This window comes from Pollachius pollachius (genome assembly GCF_949987615.1).
Source record: "Pollachius pollachius genome assembly, chromosome: 12".
NCBI lineage: Eukaryota > Metazoa > Chordata > Actinopteri > Gadiformes > Gadidae > Pollachius > Pollachius pollachius.
In genome coordinates, this window is record NC_136945.1 from 19,257,752 (window position 1) to 19,277,751 (window position 20,000).

The 20,000-nt window shown below is 48.8% G+C and overlaps 1 protein-coding gene across 1 annotated transcript in view; it reads right to left on the reverse strand.

The window, feature by feature from the left end:
• Positions 1–6,954: 6,954 nt before the first annotated feature.
• Positions 6,955–20,000, reverse strand: part of LOC307084004 (growth/differentiation factor 11-like) — a gene marked incomplete at its 5' end in the record, with an annotated part of 19,749 nt that continues 6,703 nt past the window's right edge. The window contains 2 exons of the mRNA XM_079748112.1: positions 6,955–7,603; positions 9,628–10,001. Of these exons, the coding sequence (XP_079604238.1) occupies positions 7,223–7,603; positions 9,628–10,001 (755 nt within the window). The 3' untranslated portion in view covers positions 6,955–7,222. The remainder of the gene's footprint in view (positions 7,604–9,627; positions 10,002–20,000) is intronic.

Consider the following 20,000-nt stretch of genomic DNA (forward strand, 5'->3'; position numbering starts at 1 on the left):
CCCTCCCTCCCTCCCTCCCTCCCTCCCTCCTTCCCTCCCTCCCTCCCTCCCTCCCTCCCTCCCTCCCTCCCTCACGCCGTCCCTCCCTCCCTCCCTCCCTCCCTCCCTCCTTCCCTCCCTCCCTCCCTCCCTCCCTCCCTCCCTCACGCCGTCCCTCCCTCCCTCCCTCCCTCCCTCCCTCCCTCCTTCCCTCCCTCCCTCCCTCCCTCCCTCCCTCACGCCGTCCCTCCCGCCCGCACGTTTGTTGCCATGTTTTGGGGGAGTTTAAAGCTAACAACTTCCGGGGCTGGAAGGTGGGTGTTAATAAGGCGTGAACGGTAACTGTCCTCCTCTAAGGGAGCCTCAGGGGCCTTTGTCCCGGGGGCCCGCGGTGTGGGACGCACTCGCTGAGGTGGACCCCTCGTTAAGGGCATCTCTCGGCCAATCACACGCAATGTGGAGTCATTGGAATACACTGGACTTTACAAATTCACTGGCTGAACAAAAGTGCACAGATAATATTCTGTTGTTAGAATGTCATAATATACGCTAATAAAAGTATGAAATACATCGGAAACCCAGACAATAACATAGAAATATATATAGTTTATAGTTTTAACAACATAATATTTATTTCTTAAAACAATCCCGACCCACTGAACTAATAAACACAACAAAAAATAGGAATAGGAAGAAAGCTGAGAAAATGTCCCTCATTAACAGAATCAGAGATTCTTGCTTCAGGTAGGAATCTGATTCTGCATCTGAGGGACATGTTTCCTCCCTGTTCTTCATGTTCTCCTGCCTGGTCTTTGTGTTCTGAGCTGGTGTGTCTGTGTTGTTGTACATCTGTTGAGGAGGGTTGGGGCTGTCAGAGCTGGTGTTGTGTTTTTGGGGAAGTTTGTGAGCAGTGACCTGGAATCTTTCAGTTTGTTCCTATCAGGCGGTGAGAGCACAGCTGTGTCCCCGTGTAACCCCTCAGCTCGAAGATGCACACCTCACCAGGCCTTTTATTACACGTACGGCAAGCGCAAAGGGACAAACAGCTCTGGAGCTGAATGAGATTAGCACCTTCTGACTTGAAATAGTTTTTTTGTGCATTGGCTGAAAAGGTTGGATTTTTATTTGTCCTTTTTATTGTTAAGTCTTTATAAAAAAGGATCAGAGAGCTGTTTCAATCTCTCGGTTCTTGCAGCAGAGAGTTGTTTGAACTGGTTGGAACTGACAACAGACTGAACCATTGACAAGCAGTGGGACTGATTTGTGTTGTATTTGGTGTTTTAATGTTTAGTGTTATAAAGATGAGAATACAAATCTCTCAAGATCCTCAAAATCCCAGTAACAGAGTTATTAGAATATCAAAAAGGCGAAAAGCTAAATCATAACACCATACGTTTGTTATAGAACAGTATAATATCACAAGTTAAATCATAACACAATACGTTGGTTATATAACAGTTTAGTGTGACAACAAGCTAAATCATAAAACCATACGTTTGTTATAGAACAGTTTAATATCAAAAGGTAAATCATAACACAATACATTTGTTATAGAACAGTTTAATATCACAAGGTAAATCATAACATCATACGTTTGTTATAGAACAGTTTAATATCACAAGGTAAATCATAACACCATATGTTTGTTATAGAACAGTTTAATATCACAATAGCAACAATCACAACATAATCTGTTTGTTATAGAACAGTTTAATATTACAACAAGTTAACAACACCGTACGTTTCTTATTGAACAGTTTACTATCACGATAGCATCCAGCTAAATCGTAACACAAGATGTTTGTTGGGGAGCAGTTCAGTATCACAGCTACCATTGCCCCGTACGTAACGTGATCCTGGACCTAGGAGGAATCCTTGACACTGGACAGCAGCGATAGTGGGGGGCCCGTGTAGTTTGCTGTGAGGAGGCTTTACAGTAGGACCCGGGAAGGGGAACTCCTCCAGGCTAGGGCTGTCCTGGTCCACGTCCTGGGGCAGACCGACGTGCTTGGGCAGGGCTCCAACGCCAGACCCCTCCGCACTGGCTCCTACTGGTCTCGGCAACGCAGCCCGCTGGCGGCTTCAGCCTGAGGCGGGGGGCGAGCGTGTTGGCGGGAACAGCAGTGTCTGCACGTGAAACCCGTCATTTGCAGACACCTTGAGCCGCCGCTGCCTGGAGGTCCTCTGAGGTGCTGGGAGCTCTGTGGGGGGCCGCTCCGTCCTGGGGTTGAGCGATGTTCTGCTGCTCAGAGTTATGTCATTAAGGACGGATGTGTACTGGCCTGCTGGGCATGCAGCTGGTTTGGTTTGTTAAGTAACTCTTATTTTGGACGTGCAGTTGCTTCATTATTGATAGTTATTCTCATTCTAAGTTTGTCCGAAACAACAATCAATAATATCCTACAACAATTGTTTTATGTGGCTCTTCTGGAATAAGGAAAGAACAATTGAATCTATATTTTAGGTTACATAACCATCCATAATATATTACTATACACTAATTATCACTCTGCTATAACAGAATATACGGAGCTAAACGTTATTTACTGTGAAGTGTAAAGCCCACTGAGCCTGATGATGAAATAAGGCAGTTCATAAACGGTGGCCCTAATGTCAGGGCCCTTGTTTAATCACTTAGTTAAGAAACCCAATTACAGCTTGAATCTCCCCCTCCCCTCCTCTGTACTTTATGATCCTGTGAGATTCTTCCTCCCCATTAGGGAGTGTGTGATCTCTGCAGAGCAGTGCCCCTCTCTAAACGCTGTGCAGTGAGCCAGACAAAAAGGTGTCACTGATTACTGTGTCCAGCAATTCAAGCTATTGAGTGCTGACCCCAATTTACCTTCTCTCTTAACTTTACGGCCGTACTTGCTGCTGTTGTAAAGGCAGCCTCCCGTCCCCTGGCCCCTGGTCCCCAGGGGCCTCCCGTTCTGCCCCCGGTACCTCCTCATCCGTCCCCATACTGGGCCTGTTCCCAGATCTCTGTGTTCATGTGTTGCTGTATCCCAGTTCCCCTATCTTTAACTTGTTTAGGGCTGCTGCTACAGCAGCAGCAGCAGCTAACCAAAACCCTCCGGTCACCATCTCCCTCCCTCCCTTCGTCCCTGGCCGGAGGGGCCGTGAACGGGGCAAATGTTTACGTCCGCTGAGAAGGCTTCCGGAGTTCACCGCTAGCGTCGGCCTCCTCGGAGCGAGGCACTGGGTGGTCCTCAGCCGTTTCTATTCATACAAGCCTCATTCTGACTCCTGTTTTTACGCAATGATGCTCTAAATTAGGTTGATGAGGGGCCCTCCTATCAGGTGACATGTTAATTGGGTCAGGCCGCATCTCATATGAAATCCCAATAATGACTACCCAAGGCAACACTAAAGCTCTGTGTTCAGCCCTCTCTCTCTCTTTCACCAATTAGGCTCTGAGTAAATATGGCACCTCCGATTGCCTGGCCAGGACAAGCCAATCACAGCGGTGCATTAAGTGTGCGTGCGAGTGTGCCTGTGTGCATATGAGTGTGAGTGTGAGGGTATGTCAGTGTGTGTGTGTGTGTGCGTGTGCGTGTGTGTGAGTGTGTGTGTGTGTGAGTGTGTGTGTGTGTGTGTGTGTGTGTGTGTGGGTCTGTGTGTGCGTGAAAGTATAAGCTGTGCCACGCGGATCCGGCCATGAAAAGAGCAACATGAGAAATAAACACTGCGTTACGTAAGCTAAATAAATGATTTATTGTACAAAAGAAAAAAGACAGCAAATAAACAACAAATGGTCAAAAATAACAATTGAACAGTTATTCATACGCACAACCATTACAACTACAAGGTTGGGGTGAATTTCCTTTACTACACAATGAGGAGGGATGAAGTGGGGAGTGAGCGAGACATTAGAAACAGCGAACCTGTCCAAAACTGCATAAATGCCAACATTTGGGTGATTATTTACATAGAGATTTCTAACGCTCATATATTTATATATGAAAACACTCTCACACATACCGGTATACAGACAACTAAATCCCAATGCGACGTGTCCACCGCTGACCGTAACTCTAGTGATGCTCTGGGCTCTTGTTGTCGGTGGGCCAGAGCGCCGTGGACCTCAGGCAGCCCTCCAACACTGCCTTCCCTCACTCGACCCTGAGACACGGACCCTGTGTGTTCAGACCTCCTTCCTGTTTGGGGTGTTCCTCCTTCCTCTGGGTGACGTGCGTGATTCACAGATTTATAATGAGATTTCAAATTAAAAACGCGAGGGTTTTAGATTGCTAGAGTGAGGTAGACATACTTTGAAACGCATTATAATATTAATAAATAGACAATTGACCAGCTGAATGGTTTCCGACCACCGTTCCTACTACCGTCGTTTCTCCCTCCCTTTGAAATATTCTAGTATATTCTTGCTATTACAAAAGTTACATCACACAACATGTCATCCTCTACTTTGGCTAACAGTCCCTGGATAGTCCCATGCTTACATGGATGCTTTCACTTAAAATACACACAAAGGCAAAATCACGTCTTTGTAAAAAAAAAAAAACGCTCGACATGCTGTTCCATCAGAGGACGTCGTTTCTACGGTAACAGATTGATGCTGTGGGGGAGGGCCGTTGACTTCTCTCTTCCGGTTAAAGCATTCTATATTCAAGGAGCCCAACCCCTTCACTCCTCACACCGGCCCACCGGGACTCGGTTGAGACGGGGGGGGGGGGCTGGCCTCTCCCGGGACCCCGCCCGGACGGGGGCGTGTGAGCGTATGGACGGGCCCCCCCCCGCTGGGACACAAGTCGGGGCGGCGTGGTGGTTTGAGGCGGTTCTCCTCGTGGTTCCTCCTCCCCAAAAGCCTTCGGAGGTCTTCCTCCAGGACTGTACGAGCTCTCTTGTGCTCGGCCACACACACACACCGCCCCTTACGTCGCCAAACGTCCCCATAGTGCAAAATTTATTGTTGGTAAGGTAGAGGACCCCCCCAAAAAAAGGTGGTTGTACCTCTTCTTTTTCTTCTTTTTTAAATATATACATATATCATTTATATATAACGTCAGAAGGCTCTTCCTTTATCCAACAGTATAGTGCTTTCGTTTTCAACAAAGGAATATCTCGCTGTGATATCCAGGTGACGAGACCGGCCGTTCCGTGGAGCTAGTCTCCGCCGGCTCTTCCGTGGGTTCTCCGTGGAACATACAGCTCAGGACGGCTTTGGGGTGCAGGGCAGGACCAGATGTTTCCGAAACATCTGCTTTTTTGTTTTTGTTCTCTTCCTTTCGCTTTGCAACTGGTGACGTTGTTCTACACAATCTATATAGTGATATATTTAAACCATAAGCATCTCTTTTTTGTTCCAATGTACAGTTCCACAGTGACAGGATTTGAAATGTTATTGTTCCTCCGTTTCTACCAGTGATTTTATCTTCTAACGCGAGTCTAGGATGAGAGGCCATAGAGCAACAGATGGATTGCTGTGACAGAACGGATATAGGTACACGCTAGATTCATGGTCGTTTAAAACTTTAAACATGTTAGTAGCTGTAAATGTAGAATCTATTGTTATTGTATTGAATAAAAGTATTGTATTGTATTGTATTGCGTAAAGTATTGTATTGTATTGAGTTAAAGTATTGTATTGAGTTAAAGTATTGAATTGTATTGAGTTACGGTATTGTATTGTACTGAGCTAAAGTATTGTCTTGTATTGTATTGAGTTAAAGTATTGTATTGTACTGAGTTAAACTATTGTATTGCATTGAGTTAAAGTATTGTATTGTACTGAGTTAAAGTATTGTATTGCATTGAGTTAAAGTATTGTATTGTATTGAGTAAGTATTGTATTGTGTGAACATATGTGTTGAAGAGTATTGTGCCCTTTGGATCAGCACTTCTGAGCTACTGAAATCATTGAAACATGTTGATGCAAATGTGCTGATTCTGACACCTGACATCTGTGGTGGAGTGTTGATGAAGGCAAATGTGTGTAACATTTGTAACGAATTTCAAACCAGCTAGGCGTACGACCAGCCCTTCCATATTCTAATACAACCTTTGCCCGTTCCTCTGAGCTCCAGAACAATGCCGCTGGTTCTGAAGCGCTCACGGAGGCTTCCAGGCTCTCCGTGCTGACCGAGGGATGGGCCCCGGGCGCTGGGAGCCTCTGGTATTGTAGGAGCGCTTCACGCTGGGAGCCAAACAATGGCCCTTCCTCTCCGGGGGAAAGAGACCCCAAGACTCGCAGAGTTCGTCTGCGGAAACTCTCCGTTCTCACGTCAGAACTCGTGAGAAAGTGTGAACGTTGGATCCGACCTTTACGTTTTTTGCGCAGTGGTCCGTACAATTGTCGAGTGTCTGGAGAGAGGGTTTTTTTGTCGTTTTTTTCTGTTACTTGCTCACTTGTAATGATGGAGTAGAGCAGCGTACGTTGGTTGTCTCTTGTCTCTGGTCTCTCTGTGTTACGAGACGCCAAATGAAGGAGATGAAAGTGACTGCTGAGCGGACGTGGAGAATGGCCCCCTGGGGATGGACGCATAAATAGAGGGCCAAGGTTTGGTTTGTTATTATCTTTAAAACTCTCTTCTCTAAACACGACAAACAAGCAAAAGGTAACAAAAAGACATTTGGGATTCGTTCAGATTGCTTTCTTCTTCAGCTCGACTAAGGTTTGCTCGAGGGCTGAGCTTTTGCGGAAGGGGGCACTTTGAATAAGACTTGCCCCTTTTTTGTAACACTTTAGTGGTTTGAATTCCACATCTATTAATTTGATGAAACCTTTCCAAAATTTAAAATACTAATTTACCAAAACTAATTTACTGCAAATGTTGTTTTGTATCTTTCTGTGTTGATCCACTGTCCTGGATATCTCACAAATATGACGTTGTTTCAAATATCTTGATGAATACAACACCAAAGCTGACATATATAACATAGTTTTGTCGTGTTTACCATTTTCTGAAGCGGCTTCACAATCCCACTCCCGTTGTAATTCATTATGCACTCCTATTTCAGTCTTTTGATGCTTTACATCTCATCTTAAACTTTTTTAAATACTTTTCACGTAAAAATAAACTCATCGACTGGCAAAAAAAAAAAAAAACATGGAAAAGTCCAGCAGGATGTTTCTCTCTCTCTGCGTCAGAATCAAAGAGCGGAGACGTGTGGCGGGGAGAGGGTGGGGGGCTGGGGAGAGCTTCCAAAGGGTGTTTCTGCGTGGTATGATGCAATGGTGGCGGTACATGTGTGTGTTTCCCTCCTGATGGTCCCCCTGGAGAGCTTAGGAGCAGCCGCAGCGGTCCACCACCATTCCGGGGATCTTGCCGTGGATGATCTGCTGCTTGTCGTTGAAGTACAGCATGTTGATCGGGGACATCTTGGTGGGGGTGCAGCAGGGCCCAGCCGAGCCCCGCGGGTTGGCGTGCTGCACCAGGTGGGTGTGCGGGTACTTCTGCATGAACATGTACTCGCACTGGCCCGAGCAGTAGTTGGCCTTGTAGCGCTTGGGGGCGATGATCCAGTCCCAGCCGAAGGCCTCGAAGTCCACCGTCAGCGGGTAGCGGCAGCACCTGGACTCGGTGGAGTGCTCGTCGCAGTCCAGGCCCAGGTTCCTCCGGGAGCGCTTGGTCGTCTCCAGAACCTTCACCTCCAGGAACGGCTGCTGGAATCAGGGGGCGAGGGAGGTGGGAAGAGGTGGTTATAAAACAATACTGAGGGAAGTCACTCTCTTATAGTTGTGGCACACTGTAACATGGGTGCAAGTTCAGGCCTGCTCGGTAGTTTGGGCCAGGCCTGCTCAGTAGTTTGGGCCAGGCCTGCTCAGTAGTTTGGTTCAGGCCTGATCAGTAGTTTGGTTCAGGCCTGATCAGTAGTTTGGATCAGGCCTGCTCAGTAGTTTGGTTCAGGCCTGCTCAGTAGTTTGGTTCAGGCCTGCTCAGTAGTTTGGTTCAGGCCTGATCAGTAGTTTGGATCAGGCCTGCTCTATAGTTTGGTTTAGGCCTGCTCAGTAGTTTGCTTCAGAGCAGCTCAGTAGTTTGAGTCAGGCCTGCTCAGTAGTTTGGTTCAGAGCAGCTCAGTAGTTTGAGTCAGGCCTGCTCAGTAGCTTGGTTCAGGCCTGATCAGTAATTTGGGTCAGGCCTGTTCAGTAGTTTGAGTCAGGGCTGCACAGTAGTTTATTTCCGGCCTGCTTTGAATCATCCTTTACTGCTATACTGTACTACTACTACTACTACTGTAGCTTTTGAAGTGTCCTAGGTGTGTTTGCAGAAAACATGCAAGTGATTCAGAAGGGAGATGAAATGATTTTATCTTCTCTTTCCTACATGAATATTCACCTCATAGACTAACTTATCTAATGGTACAGTCACGGTCACCCAAACAGTACACAGTATACTCTGGGCAGCCCATTGGACCCACCCAGGAGCCTTGTGGTCCCCCTGACCCGTGACTCATCCTGAGGCACATACCCCCCCCCCCCCCCCCAGAACGGATCAGCTGGGCTCCAGCACAACAGATTTTTGGGGGTTTGTTTGTGACTCATTCAGTAGAGGAAGATGAAAGCCTGGAGGGTTACAACCTGCCACCCTGGGCTCAGGGGCTGATGTTTGTTTCCAAAAAGCAGAATAAGAAAGAGAAAAACAAGAGTAGAGCGGCGCTGGTGGCTGAGAAGAGGGCTGGCCCTGCTTGTTGTGCTTGGTTTTATTTTGGTACTCATGGCGTGGTGTTTGATCTGCTCTCTAAAGGATAACATCTCCCGCTGCCGGGAGGTCAGAGGTCAGTGGTCCGCAGGGCCCAGGCTCCACAGCTGACCTCTGCTACGTGGTGTGAGGATTTGACCCCTGTGACCGCTCCGTGAACGGTCACTCCAGCGCTGACCTACATAACTACCACAGCCCCCTAACACTGCAGTCACTGCGCTGGATGTACAGGCTGGGTGGGGACAGTGTAAAGATCAGATGATCTGGAGATGTTGACCTCCTCTCAGTTCACATGGAAGCTCAGTTTGGCACTTCTAGGTGACACACCTTGTTTGATTTGATGATGACATGAATGTAGGAATATAGGACTACATCGCGATGTATTGGTAGGGCTACAGGATTACATGATGTATTGGTAGGACTATAGGACTACAAGATGTATTGGTAGGACTATAGGACTACAAGATGTATTGGTAGGACTGTAGGACTATGTCATTATGAGGTGTTGAGTGAGCCTGCTGGGGATGGTCCTACCCGGTTCCTCCTCTAGACCTGGTTCACTACGGTTCAACAACCATCTCCATTACGGATCATTTGAGTCATTGGTTGAGTTTGGTGGGATGTTCTGGAGCAAGTTGCAGTTCTAAAACTCATATATGGTCACCAATAGTAGTTGGATCTATTTAAGTTTAGCTCAGAATATTCAAGGATCCATACATATCCATCATCGGTTTGGTGGTCTGGTGATGGACGGAGGGGCTGTGGATGGTGGACATGACCTCCAGATTACTGAGCTGGGGTAGAATTGATCCATCTGCCTCAAATCCCCCCCCCTACGCCCTTGGCCAGGTCTGAGGTCTTAACCAGACCCTCCTAAGCCCCTGGGCCTGGTCTGAGGGCCAGACCCCCGTCCCCCTATAACCTGGGTCAGGTCTGAGGGCCAGACCCCGTCCCCCCCTACACCCTGGGCCAGGTCTGATGTCCTTACCAGTCCCTCCTCCCCGGGCCTCAGCGAGGTGACGGCCAGGTCGTGTCCGCTCTCGTCGAAGGCGTTGATGTCGATCCCCCAGTTGGTGTGCGGCTGCTTGAACCAGTTCTGCAGGACGTGCTTGAAGTCGATGCTCTTCCAGTGGCCCACGCGGGAGTTGAGCTCGATCTTCTGCGAGCGGATGCGGATGTGCCGGCTGCCCTGCTCTGTGACGGGCTTGAGCCGCAGGATCTGCAGGTACACGGTGGAGGTCTGCTGCAGCGGCCGCAGGTACACCCACAGCTGGGCCTTCAGCACCTTGGTGAACATCAGCTTGGGGCTGAACTTGAAGAAGCAGCAGCTGGGCTTCCCATCGACCTGGACCAGCGGCTCAGCTGCAGACACACACAAACACAGGCAATGTGTTAATGCACTGTACTGTACTATATAAATTATTGATTACTGGTCAGAGGTTTTGCAGTTACTTTTTACTAGAGCTGTTCCGATACCGATACCAGTACCGGAAATTCCTCTGGTCATTTCTACAATGCAGTATGTCGGCGAGTACGCAATTCTATGCGCCGATCCGATACCATCATGTGACTAGCTCCTTTACTACACAGGCGAAGAACATAACAAACACAACGCTAGATGCTGTATCGGTATATACTCGGTATCGGCCGATACTCAAGTTCAGGAATCTAATCGGTATCGGGAAGGAAAAATGGTATCTACTTTGGTACTTTTGGCTACTTTTTGCTAATAGTTACTCCAATTCATTGACAACGATGGATGCCTCTAAGATGTATAAACATCTGTTCTGTACTGATGAATACTTCTAGTTTAGCTCTTTGTCATCAAGGCTAGAATTGGTTTCATCAAACTGGTTCTTCCTTGAGTCTCTTCTTGAGACTCGAGGAGGACTACTTGGTCCTACCTAAAGATCTCATGTTGGCTCTCTTATCCGTCAAGCAGAACATCAGACAACATGTTGGTTCTAAAAGCATTATGAATTTAATTATATTCATTATATCAAATTCATTATATCAAATATTTCAAATTTGAAGGGTGTCTGGATTAAGATTATACCAATCTAAATAGGAATATTCTTGTTAAAGAAATAATTTGAAGATTATATAATCCTCAATATGATTTGAACTGATCTGTCATTTTAATTCCGAAACCTTTTAAAAATGAATGCTCAGCTCAGAATCCTATTCAAAAACTATTTAAAAGGTCGAAGTCAAGACAAACTATTGACAAGTCCGTAAGCAAAAACAACTTCTGCTCATTTTAAATATACACATGCTCCAATTTACACAAGGGGAATGTTATTCATTTTAGAGAAATACTTTTATTTATATAATATTGTGTCTCTCCTCAACATTGTTGTTATCCTCAATCCACTTAAATCAGTGATTCCATCAGGGCTTGGGAGCATTTGCATGTTCAAACAAGGTTTAGTAATGGTTACCAGTAGCCAGATGGTCACCTTTGATTCCCATGGGTCAATCACAATGAAATGCTCCCGTCCACCTTCAGATAAGCACGTCTAAACCCCAAACTGATCCTGGCAGCCCCACAGAGCAAGGACAAGTATCATTTCTGGATGAATGCATGGGCTGAAAAAAGTGACCCACAATGTCTTTATTTATTTGTATTTCTTTGGCAGCATATGTCCAATCTGCACAGTTGTTCATTTACATAGACTTCAGTGGGAAATAACCACATCCATCTTTGGCATTCATAGATTAATTTCCATGTAAAAGCATTCATTTATGAAGGCAAATTTATTCTGCCCCTATCTGGCATAATAATGTGGCTCATAGCACAATAGGACTTTGTGAACCCCCATTCTCACTCGCTATGTTCGATTTGTCTCCTGTTCAAAGTTGACTACATTAATAATGTTGTGATCTTTCTCCTGGTTTGTTGTTGTGATGCTGCTGTTGCTGCTGCTGCTGTTGTTGTTTCAATACAAGTAACTAAACTATATGGACCCGTCAATCATTGCCAAATCTGAGGGTTGCTCAGGCAACCTGCAAATGCTTCCTGGGTCAAAAGGTCATTTGGAACCCCGGCCTAGTTAAGAAATGGGATCAGGGGTCAAAACCGTCAGCCCTTTTACATCTCCGGGATGCTGTGGGGGGGTGGCCTAATAGCTAGATTGAGTTTGAAGGTCAAGGGCGATGGGAACATGTCTTCCCTCACAACAGACCCCAGAAAATAATTACAATCTGGGAAAGTAGAACCGGGACAACGCATTGTTTACTCCGACCCTCCTGTCTCTTACTCCTTTACTTCGGTAAAGGACTACTTTACTTTGGTTTGTTTTTGTTTTTGTTTTGTTTGTCTCCATGGCGGTGGGAGCTCCTCCAGCCAATGGGAGCCTGTCCCTGAGAGCTCCGCCGGGCTACAGAGAACAGCGGGCAGGCCTGGTTGACACCAAACAAGAGTAGTAATTGAATCATGGGGCAGGCCCGGAGAGGTATGAATCCCCTGGTGTTCGGGGAAGCGTCCGTTAGCGGGCTCCAAGGAACGTTGAGCCGGGGCCAAGCGGTGACGCCGAGGCCCTTCAGCGCCATCATTAGCGAGTGTAAATTATACAGTGTCTCACGCTGGACAAACAATATGTCAATGTTCCTCCTGGCGGGTTGCTGGGGTCACAGCAATTAAGGAGGCGGGCGTTGTGTTTGCTCATCAGCCACCGAACTCGAGGGCAATGATTCTGCAGTTTATGTGCTGCTACTATTTGTTGTTGTTTTTATCGGTGTGTGGGTCCAGTGGACGAAGTTCTCCAACCCAGAACCGAGACAAAGCCATGAAAACGATTCAGCGGAAGAGGAGGAGGACCTGGTCTACTGGGGACCGTGTCGGTAAATACACACATACGACGTGTTCCTCATCACGCTAAACAAAGAGCACATTGATCGGTCGGAAATCAATGTGTGCTTCTATAGATCCGGTACGTCGATGAGCGATGGGGAAACGATGGAGCTCCAAGCTCCCCCGAAGCCTAATCACGCTCCAAAGCGATGGCAGTACGTTTAAAAGGAACAATGGCACCTTGTCATTAATTGACCGAAAGCCGAGTGGACACTTGAACCCCACCTGAACTTGCTCTCGCAGCCCGCTGCCCGCTCTGATTAATAACAGAACCGCTCTGACCGCGAGCGAGTGGAGTCCTGCCGCGTGCACAGCTTCAGGTCCTGCTCTGCTCACCTCATCACTCAAACTACTTTCTTAACGAGAAGGTGGAGGAAACCCTCCCAGAACCACCACCACCCCATACTGCAGCTGCACAGCTCGCTGCAGGAAGACAAGTCCTTCACCTCATCACAGGCGCCGGCACACAGGCAACTCACGCGGCCGGATTTCATCCAACGAAATCCGTCGCTGCCTTCCGCCGAGCGTCGTTATTGGTGCAGCTTATTTCCCTGCCGTCTAATTGCGGCGTTGAGCTGCAGGTGAGGTCTGACTGTCCCCAGGTTCCCTGCCTTCCCACGTGCTGATAGAGGGGAAATCTTACTAGGGAGGTTCTTATCTTTCATATCCCACGTGTGTAACACGGTTTTATAACCTTTAATAACCAAGAGCGCTGAGGTTGGCCAGGAGCCGAGAGTACGGCGGAGGAAATGTGGATGACGTGGAAAACATTATCTCCACCACTGCCTGTGAACGCTGTATGAGAACAAAATGGTGGAATCTCTTCTAGTTCTGACATCAGATACACCTAAAGGAGGGTTAATCCCACTGCTGAACAGCAGTCCTTCAAGAACGCATGATATCATCTGGGTATATTCCTGAAGTCATCTCAGTCCTGCATCATCAATATAAAAGTAGCCATTCTTATGTCAAATAAAGCCTGGTACCTCAGCTAAGAACAACCCCATCAGGCGCTAAGCTCAAACCATTGAGCCAACTAGAGAACGGTGACAGACCGGTTTGACCGAATGATAAACCTTAACTGGTGAGCTCAGAGTTCCGCTCTGCCGCACAACACCAACTTTCCTCCTCACCTCAATCTGCCCCAAACCGGTTCACCAGGTGAGAACCCGCTCCTAAAACACAGCGGCGACCTGCCGGTCATCCATTGTCAATGCCCACTCGGATCACGCGTGAGGCACAGACCTAGATAGGGATTCCATTTGCATATATATCTATATTTTTCTTTTCCTAATGGGAAATGCAAATGGCCCATTTTGTGGTTGGGGAGTGTGTCGGGGACTCCCGGTGCTGAATAAATGTGGCTCTGGAGTATCCCCACGCTCCTCGGCCTATTAATCATCGTGACACCTTCACGACCCTTCTAATAAGACAGGGGCCGTGGTGCACCCCCAAACATCCCGGCCCACCCCAGCCCGCTCCCTCTTTGTCCCCGGGCCGTCCCATGGGAGCAGGCGGGGGGGCGGAGGGAGGCAGGCGGAGGCAGGACTCGGGGTTGGGGGGGGGGGGGGTGAAGTTAGATCCCCCTCATTCAGGACCCCTCCCCTGGGACAACGGCAGGCCCAAAACTCCTATTAGGACTTAGCACAGTAGTCCCCCCCCCCCCCGGGGCAACAAAAGACACCTCCTAATGCTGCCTGTTCTATCCCAGTGAGCACACACACACACACTCACTCACACACACGCCCCAAAACCGACGCCCCCCACCCCAGCCCAGGGAGGAAGCTTGCTCTCCTATATTGTCGCTATATTTGCACATGTGAGAAATCTGTGGGAGCTGATATAATAAGTGCCGAACACGATCCGTACCATGCAGCCTGGCCTCCGCAGAGTCCTACAGGCCTGTATGGAAGCATGACTAAAACATAAAACATGTGCTCCGGGATACGCCAGGCTATATTTATGTGTGTTTGTTTATGTGCCAGCACATATTCAGGAGGTTAACGGCAAAGGGAGGGTTCTCCCTTTGCCGTTAACGTCGGCTTTCTCTCCTCTCTTTCCCTCCTCTGTGTGTTATCCAACTGAGAAAAAGGGGCTTCAGGATTTCACTTCAAAACAAACTGAATTTGGTTTGGGTTTCCGCGTATCTCAACAGATTAGCGATGGCAGATCCGGCCTTTCACGGATCAGCCAATGACATTGACAGAGTATGAAAATGAATACGCGATATTAAAGCACTGCTGTCTGACTGAAGCTGTTGAATGGCTTCGCGCTGAAAGCCCTTAAGCCCGTTCACAACAACAGGAACCATCATTCCTTCTGTTAATTCACAACACTACGGCACAACTACACACTGCTAAACTACTAACACTGATCCCATACGGTCGCTAGGAGACTTGAGATGCATTGTGTTGCATACTGTTGAAATATGACAAATCACACTATATGTGTGTAGCGTTTATACGCAACAACCAGTTGGCAACCAGTTGGTGCCAAGATCTAAATGGCATTCGTAAATAATTAATAACAAGCTAATTGATGCAACCTCCGTGCATGTCTGTGATTGACTCAAAAGCATCGCAGTACAACCGAAAAACCACATGTACAACCACACTGCTCAGTTCCATACAAGACACAAACATGGGATTCATGTCTTAATATGAAACTACAACCACCTAATGACCAGTGACACACTTCCATTTTGTCTTTCTCACTACTGGTACATACAAGACCAAAGGCTGTTCTCCAAACACAGATGTGATGAACTGCTGCTGAAACATAGACCAGTAAGCTATCTGCATTGTGAGCTTCACTAACTGGGAAACATAACCAGAGTAGCAAAGCTTTGTGATGATACAGAACTGAGAAGGTGCGCTTCACCCCTCACAGACCTGGCAGGTCACGTACCGCCAAAGTGAAAACAGTGGCCTGGCTTGAGCCGAGCCATTTAAGACACAGCCCGACTCATTCCTAATACTCTTAATAATTCCTAATACCCAACTTTGTAAGCCATCATAACATGTACCTTGTGCAAAATAACTCATTATACGGTGTGGATTTGGACATAATCCTTTCCATGTTTTAATACGTCTGTTATGGATAAAGGAGAATCCCTCTGCAGTGACTGCAGTCTCTACTGTAAAGTTCACCCATCTGCGCCTAATAGAAAATAAAGCCATTAAAAGCATATTAGCCCCTTCCCCAGTACGTAATAGAAACAAACCATTAAAGCCACTTCCTCTGGGTTTAATGGCGGCCCCTGATTTGCCACCATTTAAGGCAGCTTTTTAATGAGACCGTTTTTTATGAGACAAGTAACCATCCATGACTTGACCTCTGATATTATGTACTTCCTCCATCGTGCCCAAATCAGGAGTACATTTTGTACATAAGAATTGTGTTCGCAAGACAAAAAAAAAAAAAACACACAACAACAACTCCTGATCGAGGAGGACTTGTTGTGGCCGCGGTGGAGCGGAGGAATCTGCAGGAACAAAACAGCTGCCAGGTGCAGGTCTGCGTGCGATAGCAGTAAGGAGCAGGGCTAGGGTGACACGCTGGTATCTGACGGGGCAGCGGCCCCCCTGCCTGTGGTGCCTCCAGGAGGCCTGTCCCTGACTCAGCCCCTTGGTAAGACCCGCCAGCGGGACTCGGAGCGAGCTCTTGGCCTCTGAGCGCCTGAGTCGGCCGGCTGCTGGCTGCGAAGGCTGACCTGCGTTGTTTGTCTGTGTTCCTGGTTCTGTTTGTTTTGAACTGAAACCCTGTTTTTGCCAAAATGTCGTATTTTTTTTAAAAGACACACAGACCGTTCTAAAGAGACGTGACAATTAGCCTGATTCAACGATACGCCACAATGTCAGAGCAACACTGTGTGATTGGCAGTCCCCACTATAGCCTCGCTGGTGAGTGGTCGTCTAAAAAGCACCAAAACATTCTCAAGCCGCATGCCGCTGTGGTGTATGAGGAGGAACGGTGCCTCCCGGAGAGGTTGGATTCCTCTTGCACATGTCACTTTATTTCATTACTCTGGATTAACCCTGGGATCTGCACACTTTGCCCAATACATACATACAATAACCATCCCCACACGAACATATTGATGTTGCTCTGCTGAATTGCAGTAAAAGTCAGAAGTATTCTTGACGTTACTTCGGGATATATTTCTTTTTCATTGTGCGTGCAGCCGTGCACACACACAAACACACACACACACACACAAGCACACACGCGCGCAAGTGCAAGTGCGAAACATGTACGTGCGCACACACGTGCACGCACGCACACACAGCCTAAGTGTATCAAAGCCGTGCCGTGCTGCGAGTCTGTTTGCCCGTGTTCCGCGGTGCGCTGTAAAGCAGTAGTGTACTGCTCAACCCCACAGGATCCGTCCCAGAAAGCGGCCTCAGGTTCCTCTGATCTAGATCACACATGTTCTGAACACAGAAGTGTGTTCTGTTCCCTCCACGAGCGGTCAACACACCGAGGGAGGCACTGCGTTCGTTCTCTTCAAACTAACTAATGGGCCTCTGTCATTCCCCAAGTGTTCTGCATAAATCAAAGTTCGGCTTGGTCCCTGAAGAACATTTAGACCTCATGCGATGAGCTTCCCCTAATGAGCTCCCGGGGTTACGGAGGTACCAGGCGGAGGAAAACTGCAACCACAGGTGATTTATACGGCAGATTGCGGATCCCATCCCTATAGGAAAGCCAGCTAATTAAATTTTCATGTGGATAATCAGTAGGTTATCCCCCCGTTAACTGAGCATCTTCACAGAGCTCAGCCCAGGGGAACCTGCAGTATGAACCATAAAGCTGCATTATGAACCTGTATGAACCTGAATTATAAACAATAAAGCTGCATTATGAACCTGTATGAACCTGAATTATAAACAATAAAGCTGCATTATGAACCTTCATTATGAACCATAAAGCTGCATTATGAACCATAAAGCTGCATTATGAACCTGCATTATGAACTATAAACCACCATTATGAACCTGTGTGAACCTGCATTATGAACCTGCATGAACCTGTATTATGAACTATAAACCACCATTATGAACCTGCATGAACCTGTATTATGAACTATAAACCACCATTATGAACCTGCATTATGAACCTGTGTGAACCTGCATTATGAACCTGCATGAACCTGTATTATGCCAATGCTGCATTTTCTTTGCTTATATAATGGACTCTAACACAGGCACACACACACACAACCACACCAACACAGGCACACACCAGCACAGAAGCACACACAGGCACACACACACAGCTCCCTCATGTTCCTACACAGGGCTTAATTACTGGTGTGAAGTAATTATGTCCTTTATTAGTGAAACATAACATCTGTTTCGGGTCTTTTTTAATTGTGGCTATAAAACCTCTTAATGATTTCTGTCCCTTTAGGACAGGACTGCACTCGCTGCTCCCTGTGGACCCACAGTCATTCCCCTCCAACCAGCCCTACACCTCCACCACCACCACCACCACCACCTCCACAGCCACCAAGTCCACCTCCACCACCACCAACAACACCACCACCACCACCTCCTCCACAGCCACCAAGTCCACCTCCACCACCACCAACAACACCTCCACCACCACCACCTCCTCCACCACCACCAACAACACCACCACCACCACCACCTCCTCCACCACCACCAACAACACCACCACCACCACCACCTCCTCCACCACCACCAACAACACCACCACCACCACCACCTCCTCCACCACCACCAACAACACCACCACCACCACCACCTCCTCCACCACCACCAACAACACCACCACCACCACCACCTCCTCCACCACCAACAACAACACCACCACCACCACCACCTCCACCACCACCAACAACACCACCACCACCACCACCTCCTCCACAGCCACCAAGTCCACCTCCACCACCACCAACAACACCTCCACCACCACCACCTCCTCCACCACCACCAACAACACCACCACCACCACCACCTCCTCCACCAACACCAACAACACCACCACCACCACCACCTCCTCCATCACCACCAACAACACCACCACCACCACCACCTCCTCCACCACCAACAACAACACCACCACCACCACCACCTCCACCACCACCAACAACACCACCACCACCACCACCTCCTCCACAGCCACCAAGTCCACCTCCACCACCACCAACAACACCTCCACCACCACCACCTCCTCCACCACCACCAACAACACCACCACCACCACCACCTCCTCCACCACCACCAACAACACCACCACCACCACCACCTCCTCCACCACCACCAACAACACCACCACCACCACCACCTCCTCCACCACCACCAACAACACCACCACCACCACCACCTCCTCCACCACCACCAACAACACCACCACCACCACCACCTCCTCCACCACCAACAACACCTCCACCACCCCCACCCCACATCACCTCCACCACCACCATCTCCAACACCAACACCTTCACAACCACCACCACCATATCCCTCAACCTCCAACACCAACAGCACCAGCTCTACCACCACCCCCGACTCCTCCACCTCCCCCCCACCCCTCCCCTCTAGCCTCCAGCCCGGCCGGCTCCGGCCCCACGTTGAGGGACCGGGCCCCAGCACGCAGTCTTCATGCCTTCTGAATAATGCCTCGTTTGGGGGCTGACACAAGCAGCCTACTGTACTGTCTCTGTGCCTCCCTGCCTCCCTCCAGGAGGAGCTCAAGAGAGGCCGTATGAGAGGCCGCATGAGAGGCTGTGAGAGGCCGTATGAGAGGCTGTATGAGAGGCCGCATGAGAGGCTGTGAGAGGCCGTATGAGGGGCTGTGAGAGGCTGTGAGAGGCCGTATGAGGGGCTGTGAGAGGCTGTGAGAGGCCGTATGAGGGGCCGCGTGAGAGGCTGTGAGAGGCTGTATGAGGGGCTGTATGAGGGGCTGTGAGAGGCTGTGAGAGGCTGTGAGAGGCTGAGAGGCCGTATGAGAGGCTGTGAGAGGCCGTATGAGAGGCCGCGTGAGAGGCTGTGAGTGGCCGTATGAGAGGCTGTGAGAGGCCGTATGAGAGGCCGCGTGAGAGGCCGCGTGAGAGGCTGTGAGAGGCCGTATGAGAGGCCGCATGAGAGGCTGTGAGAGGCCGTATGAGAGGCCACATGAGAGGCTGTGAGAGGCCGTATGAGAGGCCTTATGAGGCCACATGAGAGGCTGTGAGAGGCCGTATGAGAGGCTGTGAGAGGCCGCATGAGAGGCCGTATGAGAGGCTGTGAGAGGCCGTATGAGAGGCTGTGAGAGGCCGTATGAGAGGCTGTGAGAGGCCGTATGAGAGGCCGCATGAGAGGCTGTGAGAGGCCGTATGAGAGGCCGCATGAGAGGCTGTGAGAGGCCGTATGAGAGGCCGTATGAGAGGCCGCATGGGAGGCTGTGAGAGGCCGTATGAGAGCCCGTATGAGAGGCCGCATGAGAGGCTGTGAGAGGCCATATGAGAGGCCGCATGAGAGGCTGTGAGAGGCTGTGAGAGG